Source organism: Nomascus leucogenys, chromosome 12 (assembly GCF_006542625.1).
Source record: "Nomascus leucogenys isolate Asia chromosome 12, Asia_NLE_v1, whole genome shotgun sequence".
Taxonomy (NCBI): domain Eukaryota; kingdom Metazoa; phylum Chordata; class Mammalia; order Primates; family Hylobatidae; genus Nomascus; species Nomascus leucogenys.
In genome coordinates, this window is record NC_044392.1 from 4,558,242 (window position 1) to 4,579,853 (window position 21,612).

The following is a 21,612-nucleotide window of genomic DNA, read 5'->3' on the forward strand; positions in this document are numbered from 1 at the left end:
TCCCAGACGATGGGCGGCCGGGCAGAGGCGCTCCTCACTTCCCAGACGGGGCGGCCGGGCAGAGGCGCTCCTCACTTCCCAGACGATGGGCGGCCGGGCAGAGGCGCTCCTCACTTCCCAGACGGGGCGGCCGGGCAGAGGCGCTCCTCACTTCCCAGACGGGGCGGCTGGGCAGAGGCGCTCCTCACTTCCCAGACGGGGCGGCCGGGCAGAGGCGCTAAGAGAGGAACTTTCATCTTATTTAAGCCTTTTTTTTCCTCTTCATTAAAGTAGCCAAACCAGTATCCTGACGAATACACCGGTAATGCCCACTGTCACATTACCACTAAATGGAACTGGAACTTCTCATCACAACAAAAAAGGTTATCAATATTGGAAGGTTAGAAAACACATTTGTGTTGTGTTTTGTTTTTGTTTTGAGATGGAGTTTCGCTCGTTGCCCAGGCTGGAGTGCAGTGGCGTGATCTCCGCTCACTGCAACCTCCGTCTCTCAGGTTCAAGCGATTCTCCTGCCTCAGCCTTTCAAGTAGCTGGGACTACAGGCATGTGCCACCACGCCCGGCTAATTTTGTACGTTTAGTAGAGTCGGGTTTAACCATGTCGGCCAGGCTGGTCTCAAACTTCTGACCTCAGGTAATCTTCCTGCCTCAGCTCCCAAAGTGCTGGGATTACAGGCGTGAGCCACCACACCCCTCCAACAAACTCTTAAGTAAATTTGGCCAGCCGCGGTGGCCAAAAAAAAAGTGAGTCCATCTAAGCTTGTTAGATGCAGAATAAGTTTATAAGAATTTTAAGCAATTTTCTACAAAAGCAATAACCAATTAGGGAATATAATTAAAAGGATAGGACATTATTCACTGTAGCAATAAAAACTGTTTAGTAGGCCAGGCACAGTGGCTCACACCTGTAATCCCAGCACTTTGGGAGGTCAAGGAGGGCAGATCGCCAGAAGTCCAGGAGTTTGAGATCAGCCTGGGAAACATGGCGAAACCCCCTCTCTACAAAAGATATGCAAATTAGCTGGGTGTGGTGGTGCGAACCTGTAGTCCCAGCTACTCTGGAGGCTGAGGCAGAAGGATTACCTGAGCCCTGGAGGCAGAGGGTGAAGGTTGTAGTGAGGACAGATCTCACCAGTACACTCCATCCTGGGCGACAAAGCGAGACCCTGTCTTTAAAACAAAAAAAAAGAAAGGTAGTTATTAAATAATACACAAGACCCTTGTTTATTTTAGTAGATGGTGTTGGGAAACTGACTTTTTACATGAAAGAAACAGAATCCCTCACTAGCATTATGTCCAAAGGTGGACTCTGGATATTGACCTAAGATCTAATTGTGGAAGGCAAAATTACAAAATTAATAGAAAACGTAGGAGAATGTTGTTGTGATGTACGCACGGGGATAAATAAGCTTCTTAAATAAAATCCCCAAAGCACAAACCATACGAGGAAAACAAAAAAGATTGATTTTATTATATCAGAATGTTCAATGAAGGATAGGGAGGACATAAATGACAGAGTGAAGACGCTTGGAATGTTTAAAACCACCAAAGGATTTATATGTAAAATATACAAGAAACGGGCTGGGCATGGTGGCTCACGCCTGTAATCCCAGCACTTTGGGAGGCTGAGGTGGGTGGATCACCTGAGGTCAGGAGTTCGAGACCAGCCTGGCCAACATGGTGAAACCCTGTCTCTACTAAAAATACAAAAATTATCCGGGCGTGGTGGCACACACCTGTAATCCCAGCTACTGGGGAGGCTGAGGCAGGAGAATTGCTTGAGCCCAGGAGGCGAAGTGGGGATGCAGTGAGCCAAGATCGTTCCAATGCACTCCAGCCTGGGCGACAGAGCGAGACTCTGTTCTCAAAAAAATATATATACATATGAAATATATATACAAAATATATATACAAAATATATATATATGAAATATATATCTACGAAATATATATGAAATATATATGAATATATTTCATATACATGAAATGATATATGAAATATATAATATATATATTATACAAAAAACGCCTGAATCATAAAGATGAACAAAGGATAATGAACAGATAGTTCATAGAAGAACAGCCCAAAAGGATAACAAGTGTATCAAGAGAGACTTTTTAAAGAGCTATCACTGTACACCCTTAAGATTAACCAGAATTGGGAAAATAAAATGCCACGTGTTGGTAATGTAGGAGTGTAAAAACTGCACACAGGGCAAGAGTTGATGCAGACCTGCATATCCATTCTGGAAAGCAATCTTCAACATTATCAAGTTAAAGAAGTTTAATAGCTTTATAGTAAGAGATTCCCCCCCATTAAGTAAAAGATGAACATTATCAAATGCCTTTTTTCTGTGTCTATGCAATCATATAACTTATCTTTAGTCATTTAGTGAAAAACATTGGTGGATTTTTCTGATATTGAACAATCCTTGCATTTCCTTAAGTCCTAATTGATCACGATGTATTATATAAATAACATTAACACATGTATATACATGTCACATGTATATATGTATACACACGTATATACACACGATTGGGTTAAATAACCTTTATCAATAACATTCCCTTCTGATCCTAGTTTTTCTTTTAATTATAAATGTGTTGAACTTAAATGCTTTTTTTTGCATACATTGTAATAGTCAAATCTTAATTTTTCTGCCTTGATGATACTGATTTTAGATGCAAAAAAAAAAAAAAAACAAAACTAAAGCCGGGCGCGGTGGCTCACGCCTGTAACCCCAGCACTTTGGGAGGCCGAGGCAGGCGGATTACGAGGTCAGGAGATCGAGACCATTCTGGCTAACACGGTGAAACCCCGTCTCTACTTAAAAATACAAAAAAATTAGCCAGACGTGGTGGCGGGCGCCTGTCGTCCCAGCTACTCCAGAGGCTGAGGCAGGAGAATGGCGTGAACCCAGAAGGCGGAGCTTGCAGTGAGCCGAGCTTACGCCCCTGCACTCCAGCCTGGGAGACAGAGCGAGACTCTGTCTCAAAAAAAAAAAAAACCTATTAGTGAGCCAACCTAATTCGTGTGTGTGTGTGTGTGTATTTCACACAAGTGAAATCTTAATTTTATTTCTCTTGATTCTGGTGTTTTGTCCCCTAAGGGGAGGTCTTTGCCATTTTTATTTACTTAATGCCCATTGGTCTACTCAAGTTTTTAATGTCTTGCCAATTTGCATTTTAACTTCCTCATTTTCATCTGTATGTTCAGGTTTATAACATATAGTTCATACTTATTTCCTTTTTAAATTTTGTATTGTGTTTGCATCTTCTCATTTTCCTGGTCATTCTTAACCTTTTCAAAGAACCAGCATTTGGCTATGTCAGTCTTCATTTCATGTATTTCTAATTTTATTAATACTTTTCTTCTCTTTTCTTGTTTTTTTTTCCAGTTGTTCATTCTTTAAATGATTGAATGATTGCTTCATTCATTGTTAATCTTTCTTGTTTCCTGAAAATGATTTAAAATCTACTTTTTCATCTCAGTACTGCTTTAGGTGTGTTTCCCGATTCAGACATAATGACATGATCATCAGTCTAAAAGTGTTTTCCCATTTCCTTTTTTAACCCAAGTGTTTGTCCACCCTCCTTTGCCTGCTAGCAGCCTTGTTAGTTTTCAGGCTGTGTTTGAGGTATACTAATACTCATCCTATTTACTTTTTTTGTTTCATTGTTCTTTACCTGTATATCCCACCTTTTTTCTTTTTTGCATTGGATTGTTTTATCAGATACTGTAAATATTGCTCCCCCAGTTTCTCTTGGTTAATATTTGCCTGTTTTTTTCCCCATCTTTTTTGTCCTATAATTGTTAGATTGCTTAAAAATGTTTATATTGAGAGTCTTTGTTATTTTTTATTCATTTATATGTCATTATAGACTCTTAGGTTCCTATCTTATTCAGTAGGTTGTATTCTGACGCTCATTTATTTTGATACTCAAATTGTCATATATTTGACCAATGGAAGCCCCTTCTAGCTGGCTTTTATGTCCTTCTGACATGTTCCTGTCCGTTTTTCAGCATTTCTCCACTTAAGATATTCCAGGATCTTGTGGTACTTTTTTGGAATCAGCCATCTCTCTATAGAGCCACGACGCCTTAGCACTTGGCATGCTCACTGCTATACTAAGGTAAAATTGCTTCTATGCCCTCTCAGTGGGTAGAGCAACCAATCAATAAACACATATTCATATAACTATATCCATCTATAGCCATGTGTGTGTGTATGTATATAGTTTGTTTCTTTAAACCTGTGAGTTGATTCCACTTTTTCCAATTTCAGTTCAACACCTCAGGATTCTCTGCAGCCTTCTCTCCCTTTCCACATTCATAATCCTTTCTCAAAAAGTGTGAAACCTGGCTCCCATTATCCTCAGTATATGTACTTATTTTCTCAAAGAGGAACTTGTTTGCACAGTGTAATTAACCTCCCAACCCTTCCAGCCACCCACTGCCCTTCTTACCCTGCTGCTGGGTGGTAGCTGCCTCACCAGGAGACCCCTCACCACGTGCACATGCGTCCATGGTTTGAGGAGGCCTTCACCTCCTCGGAGGCCACTGTCTCCATGCAGGGAGGGCAGTGGAGATTGGAAGGAAGAGGCGAGAGTCTGGTGTTAAGTTCATATGTAAACACCTTAAACTTAATTACGGCTAATAGAACTTATTTCTGCTGTTTAGTTTTGTGGGTTTTTTTTTTTTCTTCACAATTTCTGTTTACTTAACTTTTTGGTTTATCCCCTTGCTTCCCACTGAGTAACAAATTTTCTTCTACCTGTTTAAAAAAGTAATACTTTCTACCTTTATTGATATTACTTTTTTTTTTTTTTTTAATTTGAGACAGAGTCTCGCTCTGTCCACCAGGCTGGAGTACTATGCTGCGGTCTCAGCTCACTGCAACCTCCGCCTCCCGGGTTCAAACGATTCTCCTGCCTCAGCCTGCCAAGTAGCTGGGACTACAGGCACATGCCACCATGCCCGGATAATTTTTGTATTTTTAGTAGAGACGGGGTTTCACCATATTGGTCACACTGGTCTCAAACTCCTGACCTCGTGATCCACCTGCCTCATCCTTTCAAAGTGCTGGGATTACAAGCCACTGCACCAGGCCAAAATGCAAAGCTAGTCAAGCGTGGTTGTGGGGGGAGACAATGGTAAGTCAGCTTAACAATAACCCACAACACTCGGACCAACATATTACTCTTAATACTAATCATGTTTGTTTACCCCTGTTGGTTTCTTTAACTTACCATCTAAATCTTCTCCTAGTAAGACTTTGTTAGACTTTTATGTTCCTTTGGTCTTGCCCACTCTTACTTACTATGTTAATTATTTTATTATAACTTACAGGTTTTTTTCCTTTTTGTTAGTCCTGTTTCAGACTACAAACTTTGCCAGGGTATTCTGAGGCACTGACTACTCCCAGATCATGTAGCTCGCGTAAGATGTTTTAATATCTGTGCTGTATTAGAGGTAAGAGTGTTGCAAAACAGACGTTATGGGTCTAGCCTCATGAACTTACAAGCGGGTTGGGGACAAAAGGCTGAGTGCTGCACAGTGGCTGAAAGCACAGAGATTGTCAACAGCCCCCATATAGAGCCCCAGGTTTCAGGGGGAGAGGATTCCGGGCTCCTAGGATCCACTTGAAGACAGGGGCGTGACCTGGGGAAAAGCTTCGACTGCTCCAACAGGACGGCACTTTCTTTTAATGCTTTATTTAACCAACTAATAAATGCCAAGAAAAATCATGACTGGCCTGTCATCCCAGCACTTTGGGAGGCCGAGGTGGGTGAATCACCTGAGGTCAGGAGTTCAAGACCAGCCTGGCCAACATGGTGAAACCCCATCTCTACTAAAAATGCAAAAATTAGCTGGGTGTGGTGGTGCATGCCTGTAATCCCAGCTACTGGGGAGGCTGAGGTAGGAGAACTGCTTGAATCTGGGAGGTGGAGCTTGCAGTGATCACACCACTGCACTCCAGCCTGGGCAACAGAGCAAGACTCTATCTCAAAAAAAAAAGAAAAAGAAAAATCATGATTGCCAGTGTTCCCAGGATTCAGCTCCCCATTTAAGAGCAAAACTCCAACTAAAAAATATATATATGTATATATATATATATATATATGTCCTTCAGTGGGTTGTAGCTGAGATAAACAAGATGGAGAAAAGAGGCCCAGAGGAAAAGGGAAGCCTCCCTTTTTTACTACAAAGCCAGTAAGTGGTCGGGTCCTGTGGTTCCTTCCCAAATCCTTTGAAGCTATTCCCGATGCACCAACCTCACCAAGGCCTTATCGCCTTCCACCCAGCTATTCTGTGTAGTCTGGCCTGTACCCAGCTCCACTGTTCTGTTGCCTGAGCTGCCAATGGCTTCCACTGTGCAGGCCAACTTGTTTTTCATCTGGCCACTCTCTGGAGTGCCCTCCGCTCCACAGAGCCTGTCTGCTATGGCTGTGTTTGGGCTGCAACGCTGCCCCCCACCTCCACCCGTCAACTGAGCAAACCTGTGCCCTTAGCTTGGAGGACACTCCTTGGCAGATTCAAGCCCTCCCTTTTCTAAACTTACTTCTTTCACCCTCACTCAGGACAGGACATGTGCTGGCTCCTATTCGTGTGGCAATGACTATGCGTTTCTAGACCAGAGGTTCTAAAGCAAGGCCCAGGACCAGCGCATCAGCATCTCCTGGGAACCTGTTAGAAAGGCAAATTCTTATGTCCTCCCCCTTCCCCAGCCCTACTGAATTAGAAACCCAGCAACCTGTTTGAAGAAGCCTCTCGTGCTGAGGTTGGAGACTGCTGCAGAGTGAGTAAGGCTCCGCCGGGCCTGAGTTCTCCTCTGTCGCCATCTGTGTAGATTAAATTACTTCATCTCACTATGCCTCGGCTCTCTATCTGTAAAAACAGCCACTGCTGCCCTCCTGCAGCAGGGTTTTGTGCCCAGGGCCCTGGAGGGAGCATGAGCTAATGGTCCTTCCCTCCTCCCTGCCTTGGGAGTGCTAGGCTGTGCACCAGCCCTCCCAAGCCACATGCCCAGCAAAGTGCTCTGTGAACTACGTACAGTCAACACATTTGGGGGCATGTGGCCAACTTCTACTATTTGGGAACCCCAAAGGGAAGATGAGTGGTCAAAATTTCTAAAGCCATACCCTGGACTTTAGGACACTCTGTGTCCCCCCAGCTTGGTCACAGGTGGACATGATCATTTTTGTGTTAACAAAATATATGGGAAGAAGGGACATCAACCCTCCTCCCTTAAAGCCAGCAGGGGTACTGGGGTGGTGCACTCCCACCCACCAGTGGCAGGCAGGGCTTGCATGTGCTGATGCCAGGCCCAAAACTTCCTTGCCAGAGGCCATGACCTCACAGGGCTGCCCAGGGGGTGGGAGCTGTGCATAGGTCCGAGATGTAGCGTGAAGCAGCACACCCAGCAGACAGAGTGCACAGTTAAATACCATGTTTAATCATCCCACAATGGACAGTAGTGCAGTAGTAGAAATTGTAAGTGTCTCTTTAAAAAGTCGCTTCCCCAAAGTTTCCATTCCCCAACACCCAGATAACCATGGTGGAAAAGAGCCAAGGCGAGGGGGACTCAGGAAGTCTTGGTTCCAAGGAGCTGAAAGTCTTTCCAAGTCAAAGTTGCCTTGTGAGCAGCCAAGAGCCCAATGAGTTGATGCATACGCGCTCACTCTAACACGCACACATGCAAGGGACACAGAGAAAACACACAGATGGAGGGACAAAGGGGACTATGGTGGGGCCGTCGCACACATGCGCTCTCATGCCACAACATTCCAGTCCATCTGGGGCTATCTCCTCTGGGGACAGGGAGCGGTGGCCTGAGCCCCGAAGCAGCAGGTGCCGGTCAGATGGAGAGGAGGGAGGCCGTCTGTCCAGCCTGGCTGCTCTGACAAGGGTCCTGGCAGCGAGAGAGGCCACCCGCCATCCCTGACACAGTCAATCCTCCCTAATCTCGGGCTGGATGGGAGAAGGGAGTGGGGCTCCAGTGTTAAGGGGGGCCAGATATCATTTATATGCTATCATCTCAGCATCTGTGGTAAGGGGAGGGGTGCCACTTCCTCTTTGCCTAGCGAGAGGGTGTACTCTACCCCAGAGAAGGAAACGCCATGCCCACAGTGCTTGGTTTTGCACTCAGGTGTGCGGGCAGCACAGCAGGCCTCGCCCTGCAGCACTCCGGGCACAGTGACCCTGCCCACTGGGGAGCTGCAGAGGCCAGGAGCTGGCCCTCGGGGGAGGGGAGGAGTTTGCAAAAAAAGGAGGCCCTGAGGTGAGGATATCTGGGGGCCCACCAGACAGGTTTAAAGAGGAAACCTCTTCATTCACAGCTTCGTTCAGGGATTCCTGGAGGATGTCTCTGGATTCAAGTCCCAGGGGTTCTGGTTGGGGCTGTCAGGGTGAAATGACCAGTAGATGCTGGGACAGCAGCTGCCCACAGACTCGGGAGGTAGGAGGACTGGCCAGGCAGTGTGTTGGGCCCTGCCCTGAGGAGACAGACCAGGTGGCTACAGGATCTCCTCCCGCGGGCTCCTGGCCTTCAGAGGGGTCTGCCCGTTGGGTACAGAGCCATTCTGACCATGCAGGAGTTTGCCCTTCTCTCGGTCTGGCCATGTAAAGATGGCGTCGTCGCTGTCCAGCTCTGACTCGGAGTGCATCAGGCTGCTACTTAGCACCAGGCCTTTCTGTTTGATGCCTGCGGGGAAAACAAGGAACCCAGCATCAGGAGACTGGCCTCCAGGCTGGAGCCACCCCCCACACCTTACCCCAGCCTGAGGAGCCAAGGAACAGGGCAAGTCACAGGCTCCTCTCCAGGCTGGGAGGTACAGATGGGAAGGAAGCTTCCCTAGTCCTTCTCCCGGGCCCAACTGGCTCGAACAGTCCACTAAGGGGTGTCACAGAGTATGGATGAGAGCACACCTGGGGTCTCCTGCTGGTTCTTCATCTCCAGTATCCATGAGCTTTGGTTCAGGCCACACAGTGACATTCTCTTTTCTTTACCTTTCAAATTTGGAATATTTTATCATCTCCCTCTATGGGTGGAGTAACATGGTAGGCAGGAAAGCACAAAGAACTCAGGCTCTGGAGAATGAGCTTTTAGCTGCATCCTAGGTCAGCAGGGCCGCTGAGTCCTGGCACAGCAGGAGTGTGCCATTTCAGTCCATGTAGACATTTGCTCTGTGGGCTCCTGTTTGCTCTGGCTTCACTGGATGCTAGCGTGGCAGAGCAGGTGCATGCTCGGAGAGGTCTCTCCTGCTGGGAGAGCCTGACTGAAATGGGGACTCTCAGAAGCAGTCCCAAGCAGCCAAATCACAGAACACACAAAGCAAGAACTGTAGGAAGCACCTGGGGTCGAAGAAGACACCTGCGATTCTGCAAGCCATGGCAGTCCCTTCACTACTTATCCCTATAGATGCCGAGAGGCCACAGACATGAAATGTGGTCTGATAAGAAGAGCTCCAACAGCAAAGATGGCTGCCCTCCGGCTACTGCAAAAACTCCTGCCCAGGCCCAGGAGCTAACCTCCCTCCTTTCTAAAAAACATAACCAGGCCAGGCGCGGTGGCTCACGCTTGTAATCCCAGCACTTTGGGAGGCCGAGGCGGGCGGATCACGAGGTCAGGAGATCGAGACCACGGTGAAACCCTGTCTCTACTAAAAATACAAAAAATTAGCCAGGCATGGTGGCGGGCGCCTGTAGTCCCAGCTACTTGGAGAGGCTGAGGCAGGAGAATGGCGTGAACCCGGGGGGCAGAGCTTGCAGTGAGCCGAGATTGCGCCACTGCACTCCAGCCTGAGTGACAGAGCGAGACTCTGTCTCAAAAAAAAAACAAAGAAAAAAACATAACCAGTCAGGTGAGGGGTGGACATCTTAGGGAGAGGGGAGAGCCCTCTCCAACACCACAATCTCATCATCCAGTAATCATTCTGCCTTCTCCGGGGAGAAAGATCCAGATCTCCCTCACATTACTGAAAGTGTCTTGAGAGGATTCCCAGCCATTCAGCCCTTCCTGGCCACACCTGACTTAAGGCTGGGAGTGCCCCAAGCTCTCCAGGCTGAGCGCATCCAGACCCCGATGCGCCTGCCATTCAGGAACACATGCGCCCCGAGGACCTTGCGCATGTGCAGCTGTGCCTGTGCCACGTGCTCTGGGGCTTGGGCAGGGAGCGTCCTCACCCACGTCGGTGTCAGGTTACAGTTCTGGGTCTTGACTGAACCTCTCCTACTGAGTCTTCGGGCAGCGGAGCAGCAGGGCCACAGAAGAACACTGACCGCTGGGACATCTCTAGTGTGGTGGGGACAGTTGGAAAAGGCCCAGGGAAGGGCCCGGGTCCTCCAAAGGCCCTCGCTCACCCCTTGAAATACCCACCCGTTCACAGCTGCCTCCTTCCCAAAGCCCCTCTGGCCATAGCAGTGAGGACAGGAGCCTAGGTTCAACCTAATATACTTCAATAGAAAGGTTTAGGAAAAAAATCAATAGAAAACAAAAACAAAAACAAAAAAACAACAACAACAAGAGAAAACAAAGCCATAGCTGCTGAATGTAAAGGGGGCCTCCTGAGGGGGGCAGCTCTACACTTAACCAGGTGGCACTGCTCTCCTTCCTCAGTTACTGCTCATCCTCAGCCTAAACCGGCTCCTGGCAAACGGTCCGTCCAGGCTCCTGCGCACACACATCCTCTTTCCCCGCCATAGGCCCACTCAATTTACCCTTCTTCCAGCTAAACTTCTTCAGTTCCATACCTGACACCCTATGGTCTTGAATCTCATTCTCCTCGTCCTCCTAGTGACTCTACTCTAGGCTGGACCTGCTAACCCACTGAGCCCAGAACAAGAACCAGTTCGTCCGGCCTGCTCAGACCCACACCGAACCTGAGCGGGCTCTCCCAGCTCCCTTCGGTAGACACTGCCCACAAGAGACCAGTCCTGCTGCCCTCACCTGGTTGCATATTGTTGGTTTTGGTCACCTAGATGCCACTGGAACACCCTGTGGCTCTCCCCTCTCCCTAAGATGTCCGCTGTGCTGAGCTCAGGCTCCCATCCAATCTCGCCTCTGCAGCGCGGCACTTCTCCGGGCCATCACCCCTTGTTTCTCCCCTCCTGCCTCAGAAGAGGCATCTGAACTCCATGCTCCCTTTCTCTCCTCTCTTCCCTTCTCCCTCCTTCCTCCTCAGTCAGGAAGCGCCTCTCCAACGCACCACTCCTCTACCCGCATTCGACATTGCCACCCACAGATCTGTTCACGAGCCCTTCCCCGAGGAAGAGGAGGCCCTTGCCCTCTGCCTGCCATCCTGCTTCTCTAGCTTTCACTGCTCAGCTTCTAAAAGGATTTTTAAATATTCAGGGCCTTCATCTCCTCACTTCACTTCCGAAATCACCTGCGCTTTCATTTCCACTGTCAACCCCCACTCTACCGCAGCTCTCTGCTGGGCCAGGAGCTTCTCTGGTGCTATCAATTCTGATTCTTCGGCCTCTGCAGCAGCAAACACTGATGGCTGCCCCCTAATGAATCCCCTCCTCCCTCCTGGATGGTCCTTCTTGGGGTCCTCAACCCTAGGCCTCTTCTTTTGTCCCTCAATGTTCCCCCATAAGGGATGTGACCCTTTGTGGTGCTGATCCTCACCAGCAGATGGGAGATTCCTATTTCTACAGTTCCAGGTCTGACTCTTCTGCTGAGTTCCATTTAATTCATCTTCTCTTACCCAGTCACTGCATCAGAGGTTCTGATTCTGTCAACAGCACTATCATTCTCCATCTCTCAGTTGGAAGTCGGCCCTGACCTTGCCAGGCCTAGCTATAACCCACTGACACCACACTGTGTGAACCACTGTCAGCTCCTCCTTGGACCAAAAATCTCCTTGCTGGTCTCCCCACTTGTAGCCACTCCCCTTCAATTATTATATGCTGTCACCAGACTGATTTTCCTAAACCAGCATATCCAAGACTTTGCTCCCCAGCATCACCAGAAGAAATGCTTAACTCTGCAGGCTGGTAGTCAAACTTTCACAATTTGGGCCTTGTCAATCTTTCCCTCTCATTTCCTCAACTCCACTCATAACTGTCTTGAACCAAACACTTGATCTCCTCCAACATTTCTTCTCCAGTCTCTCCCATCTCAGGGACACCACCACCACCCAACCCTCAGTGCTGAAGCTGTGGGCCATCCTTCCTTTCTCCCTTCTCCCACACCCCTCGGCCAGCAGACCACTAACCTCATCAAGTCTTCCTCAAAAATGTATCTAGAATCTATCTGCCTCTTAACCCCAAGGACATTCTATCTAACTTCCTTTCAGCTAGCCTTTCCCCCTCCAACCCCTGCATCTGTCAGCCACAGTTATCTTTTTTTTTTTTTTTGAGACAGAGTCTCACTTTATTGCCCAGGTTGGAGTGGTCTCGGCTCACTGAAACCTCCACACCCCCAGGTTCTAGCAATTCTCCTGCCTCGGCCTCCCAAGTAGCTGGGATTACAGGCACCCACCACCACGCCCAGCTACACAGTTGTCTTTTTAAAATATAAACCAAGACCGGGTGCCATGGCTCACACCTATAATCCCAGCACTTTAGGAGGCCAAGGCAGGCAGATCACTTAAGCCCAGGAGTTCAACAACAGCCTAGGCAACATGACAAAACCCCGTCTCTACCAAAAATACAAAAAAAAAAAAAACCTGGGGATGGTGGAGCATGCCTGTGGTCCCAGCTACTTAGGAAGCTGAGGCGGAAGGATCACCTGAGCCCCGGAGGTCAAGACTGCAGTGGGCCTTGATCGCACCACTGCACTCCTGCCTGGGTGATAAGAGCAAGACTCTGTCTCAAATAATAATAATAATAAATGTAAACCAAATCCCACCATTCATCCCCTTAACAAGCTATCAGTGGCTCCCCATTGTGCTCAAGAGGAGTCCTCAGCAGGGCCCCTGCTCATCCATTAGGCCTTGGGTCACTCACCCCTTACTCCGTGGGAAGGTGAACCTGTCCAGCATGTCACCTTCTTCTACCTCCTCAAATGCTCTCTGCCCCTTCCAGCAGCTGGGTCTGCACCAGTTTTGTTTCTTTGCCTGGAATGCTATTTCCTGCAGCTTTATCTGGCTAGCTCCCACTTATCCAGGTCTCAGCTTAAGTGTTTTTCTTCATAAAGGCCTTTTATAAGCATATTTTATGTATTTGCGAGTTTGCTTAATGTCTGTCTGACATAAGCTACACAAGAGTGGAGTGTGTCCCTTTGATTCACCACAATATAAGCAGTGTCTGGCACAGGGCCTGGCACACAGTGGTCCCGCTCCATACCCACAGATGAATGAGACACAGCCCCTGCCCTCAGGGATTTCACTGATGGGTGGGGAGACAGGTAAACATAACTAATCACGAGACGGCGAGAGAAATGCCGACCCAGGCATGTGGGAGAAAGGTGAGCACAACTTGAGGAGGTTAAGGGAGGGATAAGAAAGAGCTTTCTAGGGCTGGGTATGGTGGCGCATGCCTGTAGTCCCAGCTGCTTTGGGAGGCTGAAGCAGGAGGACCACTTGAGCCCAGGAGTTGGAGGTTGCAGTGAGCTATGACTATACCACTGCACTCCAGCCTGGGTGACAGAGCAAGACCTTGTCTCCACATTTTAAAGGAAGAAAGAGATTACTGGATGAACCAGCAGAACTTTTTTAGAAAAGAGGGAGATCAGCAAAGAGAAAGATTCTAGAAAAGCAAACTGATGTAAGCTCACAAAGGCCACATCTACCAGACCAAAAGTTCTAGCTTTTTGTGCTAGAAATAGTAAGTCATTGAAGAATGTCAAGGGGTGAAAAACATGATCAGAGTAACATGATAAAAACCTTGGCTGCAGTGTGAGGGGTGGGTTTTGCACATTTCACCTCCAGACCCTCATTCTCAATATTCCTGGGTGAAATGCTCCGCCCACCCTCACTGCTCTGGTTTCCTGGGCTCATTTTAAGCCCCACCACCTCCAATCTCCACCTTGACAGTGTTGGTGGATTGAGCTCTTGGTGCAGAGTCCAGACTGCTGTGAGCCTGTTCTTTTCTACTACTGTGTGTCTTTTCTCCCTCACTAGACTCAGGGCACAGCCTGTGTCTGATGACTCCCTATACCCCACAGCCTCTCCCTAACACAAAGCTTTAAGCATGAAAGGTGTTTAAGAAATGCTTTATATAAAAATAGTTCTACTTGCAGAGTGTTTAGCAATCGCTTTATAGAGTCTAGCTCTCATAAACCAGTGATACCTGTCCCATAGCATCCATGATGAGTGAAACCCTCGCCAGGTGACCCAGCCCAGCCGAGGAAGGAAGGCCCACTACCTGCCCTGATCTCCCAGTGCCATCACTCAAAGTCATCTTAGTGTTTGTGCAAGGAAATGCCCTTCTATCTGCCCTAAGATACTGACAGAAGCTGAGGACTTGCCAAATAATAAAGATAGGAAGACAGGAGAACAAGGCTGGCTGAAAGGTGGTCAGCTGGCAGACACGGGCCTGGGTCTCATCTCTGCCCATAAAGGACAGACTGGTCAGCAGTAAGAGTCAAGTCCAAGGTCCCTGACCCTGACTATCCGGGGCAGTTGGAAAAGCGGAACTCCAGGTGGGAAACATGAGGAGAATGCCCAGGCAAAGGAAAACAAGAGGCCCTGCACCCCCGCCAAGCGGAAGTAGCACGCGAAGTGGGTCCTGGAGGCATTTTGTTCAGTGCAGCTCAGGGCAAATCTGACTCTCAGTCTTCATCAGGCAAAAGGGAACAAAATGCTTTGCAAGCACAGTGGGCTGTTAGTGACACACTCAGGAGGGGCTAGTGACAGTGGCCTTCCACAGAGAGTGCACAGACCTAGAAGCTCTGGTGCCAGGGCCCCTACCTGCTCGGGAGGTTGGCTTCAGCTCCAGGCTTTCCTGATCTGTGGCATCCAGGATCTTGTACTTGCTTTTCCTCTTGGGTTTTCCTTTTTGCCTAAAAAACACAACCCCCACCCTTGCTCAGGAAAGAGGTTCTCTGGGAGGATGAGGATGAGAGCCAGATGTGCATGCAGGGCCCTGTTTTGGTGGGGCACCTACTGGGAGGGGTATCCTCTCCTTATTTCTCAGCCAGGAAAGGTGGCAACTGTGATTTGCCCCTCAAATGTTCCTCAGCAATTCTGGAGAAGGGCAAGGGAGCTATGATCACCTTGGCACGGACTCACCATCCCACAGGGGCAATGAACGACAGATTGGTTAAAAACATAAAGAAAACAAAATCCTCTGCTTGAAGGGTGTGAGAGGAGAGAGGCATTACACTAGCAAAGTTGGTAATGGTGGTTGTCTTAGGCTGGTGGGAATTTGTTAAAATTCCTTTAGTTCTAAGTTTTATAAGAGGTTATACTGAAAGTTGAATCTCAGCTCTGTCACCATTAAGTGGTCCTCAGACAGTGATGTACGTTTCCTGAGCCTAAGTTTTTTTATCTGTAAAATGGGAAAAGGTTATGTGTATTAAAAACGATATTACCTATAAAAATATTATGGCACACAGTATACACAGAAATATAATATTATTAATAATGAAAACATAAAATAAATGTAACCATTCCATCTTAGAAGACTCAATAGGAAGACTCAAATGAAAAAACACAGGACGCCTGAGCCGGGCTAGCCTAAGTGCATACCTGTGTGGAAACATGCACACTCACGAATCCCAACTAGAAAGGAAGGCAGAATTAAAAACTCGCGGGCTATGCTGGTGAGGCTACGGTGTGGTGCACTAAAGAAAACGCACCTTACAGATGTGATCCAGGTCTGTGCCCCTGGCCCTCACACTCGCCTCCCCGCCTTGCCCTGCTCCCACCCAGCCATGTTTCCCAGGTTCCAAATCACTGCAGTGGCTGCCACTCACTGAAGGAGTGTGCCTCTGCCCTCAGGAGAGTCTCAGGGTGAGCAAAGCTGCCCATGCATGCCTTAGGTGGGTCAGAACTCTCTAATGCTGACTGAGGACCCAGCCCAGTCTTTCCACGTGGAAGGTGCCAAATACCTCTCTGAGGAACGAATGTATGACAAGAAGCCCGAATGAATTTCAAAGGAAAATCCATCTTACCTCTTACAACAACAGATCACAGTCCAAGACAGGATTCCCAAGGCAACAACAATGACAAAGGTAGCAATGATAACATATAACACGCTCCACTCTGCCAAGAAAATCAAAATGGTGAGGGCTGTGGAGGGAGAGGCTGGGAGGGAGGTCTGGGCTGCTCCCAGCTTGGGCAGGTGTGGCTTCACTCTGGACACAAGAATGCCCCAGGCTCCCCAGGAAGGTGAGACCTTGGAGTTAAGGGCAGCTGAAGCTTTAAACCTTTTGAAATGTCCCTGCTTTCCAGTCCCTGCTCCAGGCAAGCCCTGAGACCCTGCAGCAGTGGTGCAGGCTGGAAAGAGCTTTAAGAGGGAAACGAGGGCTTCCATTAGGCTACAGCATGGAGGCACTCCAAAAGACAGGAGGCTTTTCAGCTGGTGGGATTTAGGCTGTAACAGGCACTGGATCTGAGTTAAGCCTGGTTCTTCTTCCACGACTGCTTCAGGGCTTTCCTCTAACCTTGAGCAAGTGTGGAGGAAGGAAGTAAAAGTCCTCTGCAAACAGAAAATACACAAAGTTCTTCTCCTTGCCTGCTCATCTGCTTCAGAAACACCAACACCCACCCACTCAGCGCAGAACCACATTCAGCGCCAAACAGGCTGGCACTGTGCCACATAGAAAACTCACCACAGTTGCTGTCTCCATCCCTCAGCTGCACCTTGATGAAATTCTCCATCCAAAAAGGGTCACAGATACAGCGTTTGGTGAACGAGTCACAGTGGCCATGGTCGGAACAGTTCAGCTGACATGCTGAGAGTGGCAGCAAAGGGAAGAAAGTCAACAAGAGTCAGCCAGGGGTGACAAGCAGCACCTAGAGCCCATGAGGGCACCAAAGCACCCCAGATTAATGCTATGTGGTGAAATGTCCTCGAGACCCACCTTGGGCATGGTGCCTGCCTTTCTCATCTCGACTGGACAAAACTAGAGCAGTCAGAAGGCCACTAGAAAGACACTTCCAGCCTGTCTTCACTTGTTGTTTGTCTATATCAGCAATTCTTAATCTTTTATGTCCCACACATCCCCTTCTCAGAATTGCAAAAATAAAATACCTATAGTACTTCAAAAGGAAGGCAATAATTATATTAAACGTTTTTGAAATATTTAAGAAGACAGGCTGGGCATGGTAGCTCACGCCTATAATCCCAGCACTTTGGGAAGCCGAGGCGGGCAGATCACTTGAAGTCAGGAGTTCAAGACCAGCCTGGACAACATGGTGAAACCCCATCTCTACTAAAAATATAAAAATCAGCTGGGCGTGGTGGTGCATGCCTGTAATCCCAGCTATTTGGGAGGCTGAGGCAGAAGAATCACTTGAACCCGGGAGGCGGAGGTTGCAGGGAGCTGAGATCACACCACTGCACTGCAGCCTGGGCGACAGAGCAAGACTCTATCTCAAAATAAATAAATAAATAAGCATTAAATAACAAGAGCTAGAAGTGGGTTTAAGAACTATCACAATTTTGAAGTAGTGATAAGTAAAAATGACATCACGTAATGTGATAGGAAATCATTTGCGATTTCTACTGCCTCAAAGCCACAGGTTCTGTTGATGCTACTATAGTTTGTTGCCTACATTGATCATTGAAGGAAACAGTGAGTTTCAGCCAGAGGTTAGTGAAAACAAAGATGTAATTTTTCCCCACTCAAGCTCACAGCCTTCTGAACGCGATCTCAGGGGCCCACGGGCCCCAAGTTAAGAACCAAGTTAAGTGATGAATCAGGACTCTTTCATGATAATAGTAGTGCAAGAAAATGATTATCTCCATCTTCCCAGAGAAAAGGAGATGAAGGCCAAGGACAGAAAGGACCAACGGGTGAGCTGCAGGCACTGGGTAGGCTCTTGCTCCCAACTTCCCAGAATTACTCACTGACAGTGTTGATTTCCAGGGCTCTGAATATCAAAAAGTCTGCCTTTTGCTTCCGCAGCTCACTCTTGAGCATCGCTGCCACCTCATGGCCTTTGAAGATCTGGTGGGGAGGCTCGTTTTGAACAAAAAATACCATTTTGGTGCTGCAGAGACATGCAACAGTACTAATGAGCTGAAGCGGTCCATACCTGCAGCAACAGCTACCATTTACTAAGTACCTTCTGTTTGCGACAGACACTGTGCTAAGTATTACATGCATTCTGTCACTACAAGCCAGTGAGAAAGGTGTTAGCAGGGTCATCTCCATTTTACAGAGAACAACACTGGGGCTTTCTAAGAGGGGTTAAGTAACTTGCCCAAGGTCACACAGTTGATTATGGCAGAGCCAGATCCCAACCCTGTTATGTCTGACTACAAAGTCTGTTCTTTTTAAAATGCCCTAATCTGCCCCAGCTAACAAAAGAACCCATTCCTCCAGCAAGAAGACCCACACCCTCCATCTAACTGGAGGATGAGACGAATGGGGATTTCGTATGGCTACATCCCTGCTGTCCGCCTTTTTCCAGCTAAGACTGCTGGGTTTGTGACTGGTTTACTTGAAAGACAAACTACAATGCTTTGTTAATGTAAATTGCTGGACAGCATCAAAGATTATCCATAGGTCACAACATAGCCAAAACAATTATGAATGATGACAACAAAAAGACCTTATACTGTAGTATGGCTGCTATGAAATTACTCCATGCCCAGAATCTGTTTGCTGACTGTCAATTTCTGTCCAAGATAGGCCACATGTGAACTCACATCTGGGTAGTACCAAGTCTGTTCTATGCCTTAGCCTTAATTTTTAGTAGCCTGCCCCTTGAGCTCCATGTGAGTTTTACAATTAGAACCTTCTAAATCAGTGAGTCACACTGGTTTACCGGTGTGACCAAGATATTGATCCCCTCAGCATGCAGTGTGGCTGGGTGGGACCTGGGTATCCTAGAGGCCCTGGACCAGTTGCTTCCAGTACAAGCAGCCTTCTCTGTTTATCCCAAGGTGCCCTATAAATGGTATCATTTTCTAGGCATGCATAACATAAAAGTCTGAGAAGTACTGCCATAGACTTTCTAAAAGCTGGCTGCACAATAGGATTAACAATGTGGCATTATCAATTCCAGAAACAAACAAAAAAAGCCTTTGCCATGAAGGATGTGTGGTCCGTTGCCCATCATCTTCTCCCAGTTACCTAATTCATGCTTACAGTTTCAATTTCGGTCTATATATCAATAACCCTCAGATCTTTATCTCCCTTCCCCACATCTCTCCTGAGTGACCAGTCTATATCTGCAAATACTTGTGTGAATATCTACCCCAGAGCTTCAACAGATACTTCAATTCCAACAAGTCTCAAAATCAACTCATAACCATTAATTGAACACTATGTGTGAGGGACTATACAAACATTAACTTATTTAATCCTCATAACAATCCTATAAATAGGTACTAGTATTTTCACAGATAGTAAAACAGGTTCAGAGAGGTGAAGTAACTTTCCCACAGAGCTAACACAAGTGGGGCACGGCTCAGAAGCTGGGTCTAATATAAGGGCCATGTTCTTTCCCACTGTAAAATACTATTTTCTTCCAACCACATGTTCTTCCTGAATTCCTTAACTAAGTCAATCCAGTCCAAGCCAGAAGGTCAGGGAAACCCAGAAGCTTCTCTCTTGCTCATGCCCCATATGCAGTGCTGGTGAATCTGAGCAACCCTGTCAACAGTACTCCTACCAGCACTCTTGCTAACATCTTTCCACTGCTTGCCAGCCAATTCCCGCCAACTTGGATCAATCAAGCAGCCATTTGCCCTGTTCCTACTCCCAGGCTGCTGAGTATACTTATCCCTAATAGTGCTGTCTCTGACCTAGTGAGCCCTGACTGTAGATTAAATTCACCTGGGGAGCTTTTCCATTCCAGATACCCAGGCCCCACTCCAGACCAACTGAACTATAATCTCTGGGGCTAAGGCTTGGGCAGTGCTATATTCAGACAACCTCCACAAGATTCTATCGTGTGGCTGGAGTTGGGAACCACTGCTCTCACCTCATGTTTCCAACTTGGCTGGTCCCTCAGATCTGCCTCCATTTATAACCCATCCCCTATCTCCACCACCTCCTTTTCCTCTCAGTCTACACAAATGCTCACAAATTTCCTATTTTAAAAAGATGTTCATGTTCCACAAGGACCACAATGAAAAAAAATTTTTTAAAGATATTCTTTCAATCCTACCTCCCATATTATTTTCAGCACCAACTTCCTCAAAAAGGTGTTATACTGACCATCTCTGTATCCTCAAACCATGAAATTTGTCCTCTGCCCCCCAACATCTAAGTAAAATGCTCTCGCTATAGTTGTGCTGATCTACTAATCACAAACCCATAGGCCTACTTTGTGTTCTCAACACACCTCCATCCCTGCAGCTTCTGAATCCTTTGGAAGCACCCCTTTTGCAGATCACCCCTTAACTTCCAGCAGACCACTCTCATTTGGTTTTCCTCCCAATTGATTGCTGTTTCTTAGTTTCTTTTGCTATCTCTTCTTTCTCTGCCTCCTCCTTAAATAATGATGCCCTTCAGAGTTGTGTCCTCATCCATCTTAGCTCTCTCCTAGTGAGACTCCCCGTTGTCGTGGCTTTGGCTCCTGCCTGTATGCAGTAACTCCTATCTCGGGCTCTTCCTTCCACAAGTTCCAGCCTTTACTTGTGGCTATCTGACGGAACATCTCCTGACGCAGTCCGTAAGACACCCCAAATTCAATCATCCAAACTGGTTCCACCTGCCTTCCCAATCTCAGTTAATGACCTGAATCATCTATCCAGACATCCAAACCGAAAGCCTCACATTTGATATCTCACTCACCTTCACTCCTAAAGGGCCAAGTCCTGTTGAATTACCACTGAATTTCTTTTAATTTCTTCTCCTCTTCTTCCACTATCTTGATTCAAGTTTTATTACCTTTTTACTGGACTAGTCCAGAAGCTTCCTGATTGGTCTCCCAGCCTTTGGTCTCTGCCTGTTTTAGACTAGCTTCCACACTACTGATCTTTCTTTTAAAAAAAATCAAGTTATGGTATTTCCTTGCTTTTAAAAACAAAACAAAAACTTCACACACATAAAACAAACCAACTTGGATCTGCCTACCCAAACTATTAAAACTAAGATCCTCAGCCTGCATATAACTGTTCTCAATCTCCACTGCCAGTCTTGTCTTCTACCACATCTTGGGGCCACTAAGCTTGAACCAAGTGACTTCTTCTGGAAGAAACGGTGTATTTTCATACCATAGGGCCATTGCTCAATGCTGTTCCCCTGTTCTGAATTTCCTCCCCGTCCTCCCATGCCTGATCAATACAAGTTTCCTTTTCCCTTTTTTTTTTTTCCTCGAGACAGTCTCACTCTGTCTTCCAGGCTGGAGTGCAGTGGTGTGATCAGAGCTCACTGCAGCCTCAAACCCCTGGGCTCAAGTAATTCTCCTGCCTCAGCTTCCCAAATAGCTTGGACTACAGGCGCACTGCACTGCATCTGGCTAATTTTTAAATCTTCTGTAGAGGTGGGATCTTGTTATGTTGCCCAGGTTGAAGTTTTCTTTCTTCTAGAAAAATCTT

General features: G+C 47.2%; 1 protein-coding gene across 6 annotated transcripts in view; it reads right to left on the reverse strand.

Moving 5' to 3' along the window:
• Window positions 1–7,436: 7,436 nt before the first annotated feature.
• The window catches only part of KIAA0319L (KIAA0319 like), a 123,411-nt gene continuing 109,235 nt past the window's right edge, over window positions 7,437–21,612 (reverse strand). For 5 of the 6 annotated variants that reach the window (XM_030823408.1, XM_030823405.1, XM_030823406.1 and 2 more), the window contains exons 17-21: window positions 17,968–18,110; window positions 16,727–16,849; window positions 16,067–16,157; window positions 14,862–14,953; window positions 7,437–8,707 (exon numbers count right to left, since the gene is read on the reverse strand). In XM_030823408.1, coding sequence (XP_030679268.1) covers window positions 8,520–8,707; window positions 14,862–14,953; window positions 16,067–16,157; window positions 16,727–16,849; window positions 17,968–18,110 — 637 coding nt within the window. In that variant the 3' untranslated portion in view covers window positions 7,437–8,519. The remainder of the gene's footprint in view (window positions 8,708–14,861; window positions 14,954–16,066; window positions 16,158–16,726; window positions 16,850–17,967; window positions 18,111–21,612) is intronic. The other variant, XM_030823410.1, reaches the window with a different exon arrangement.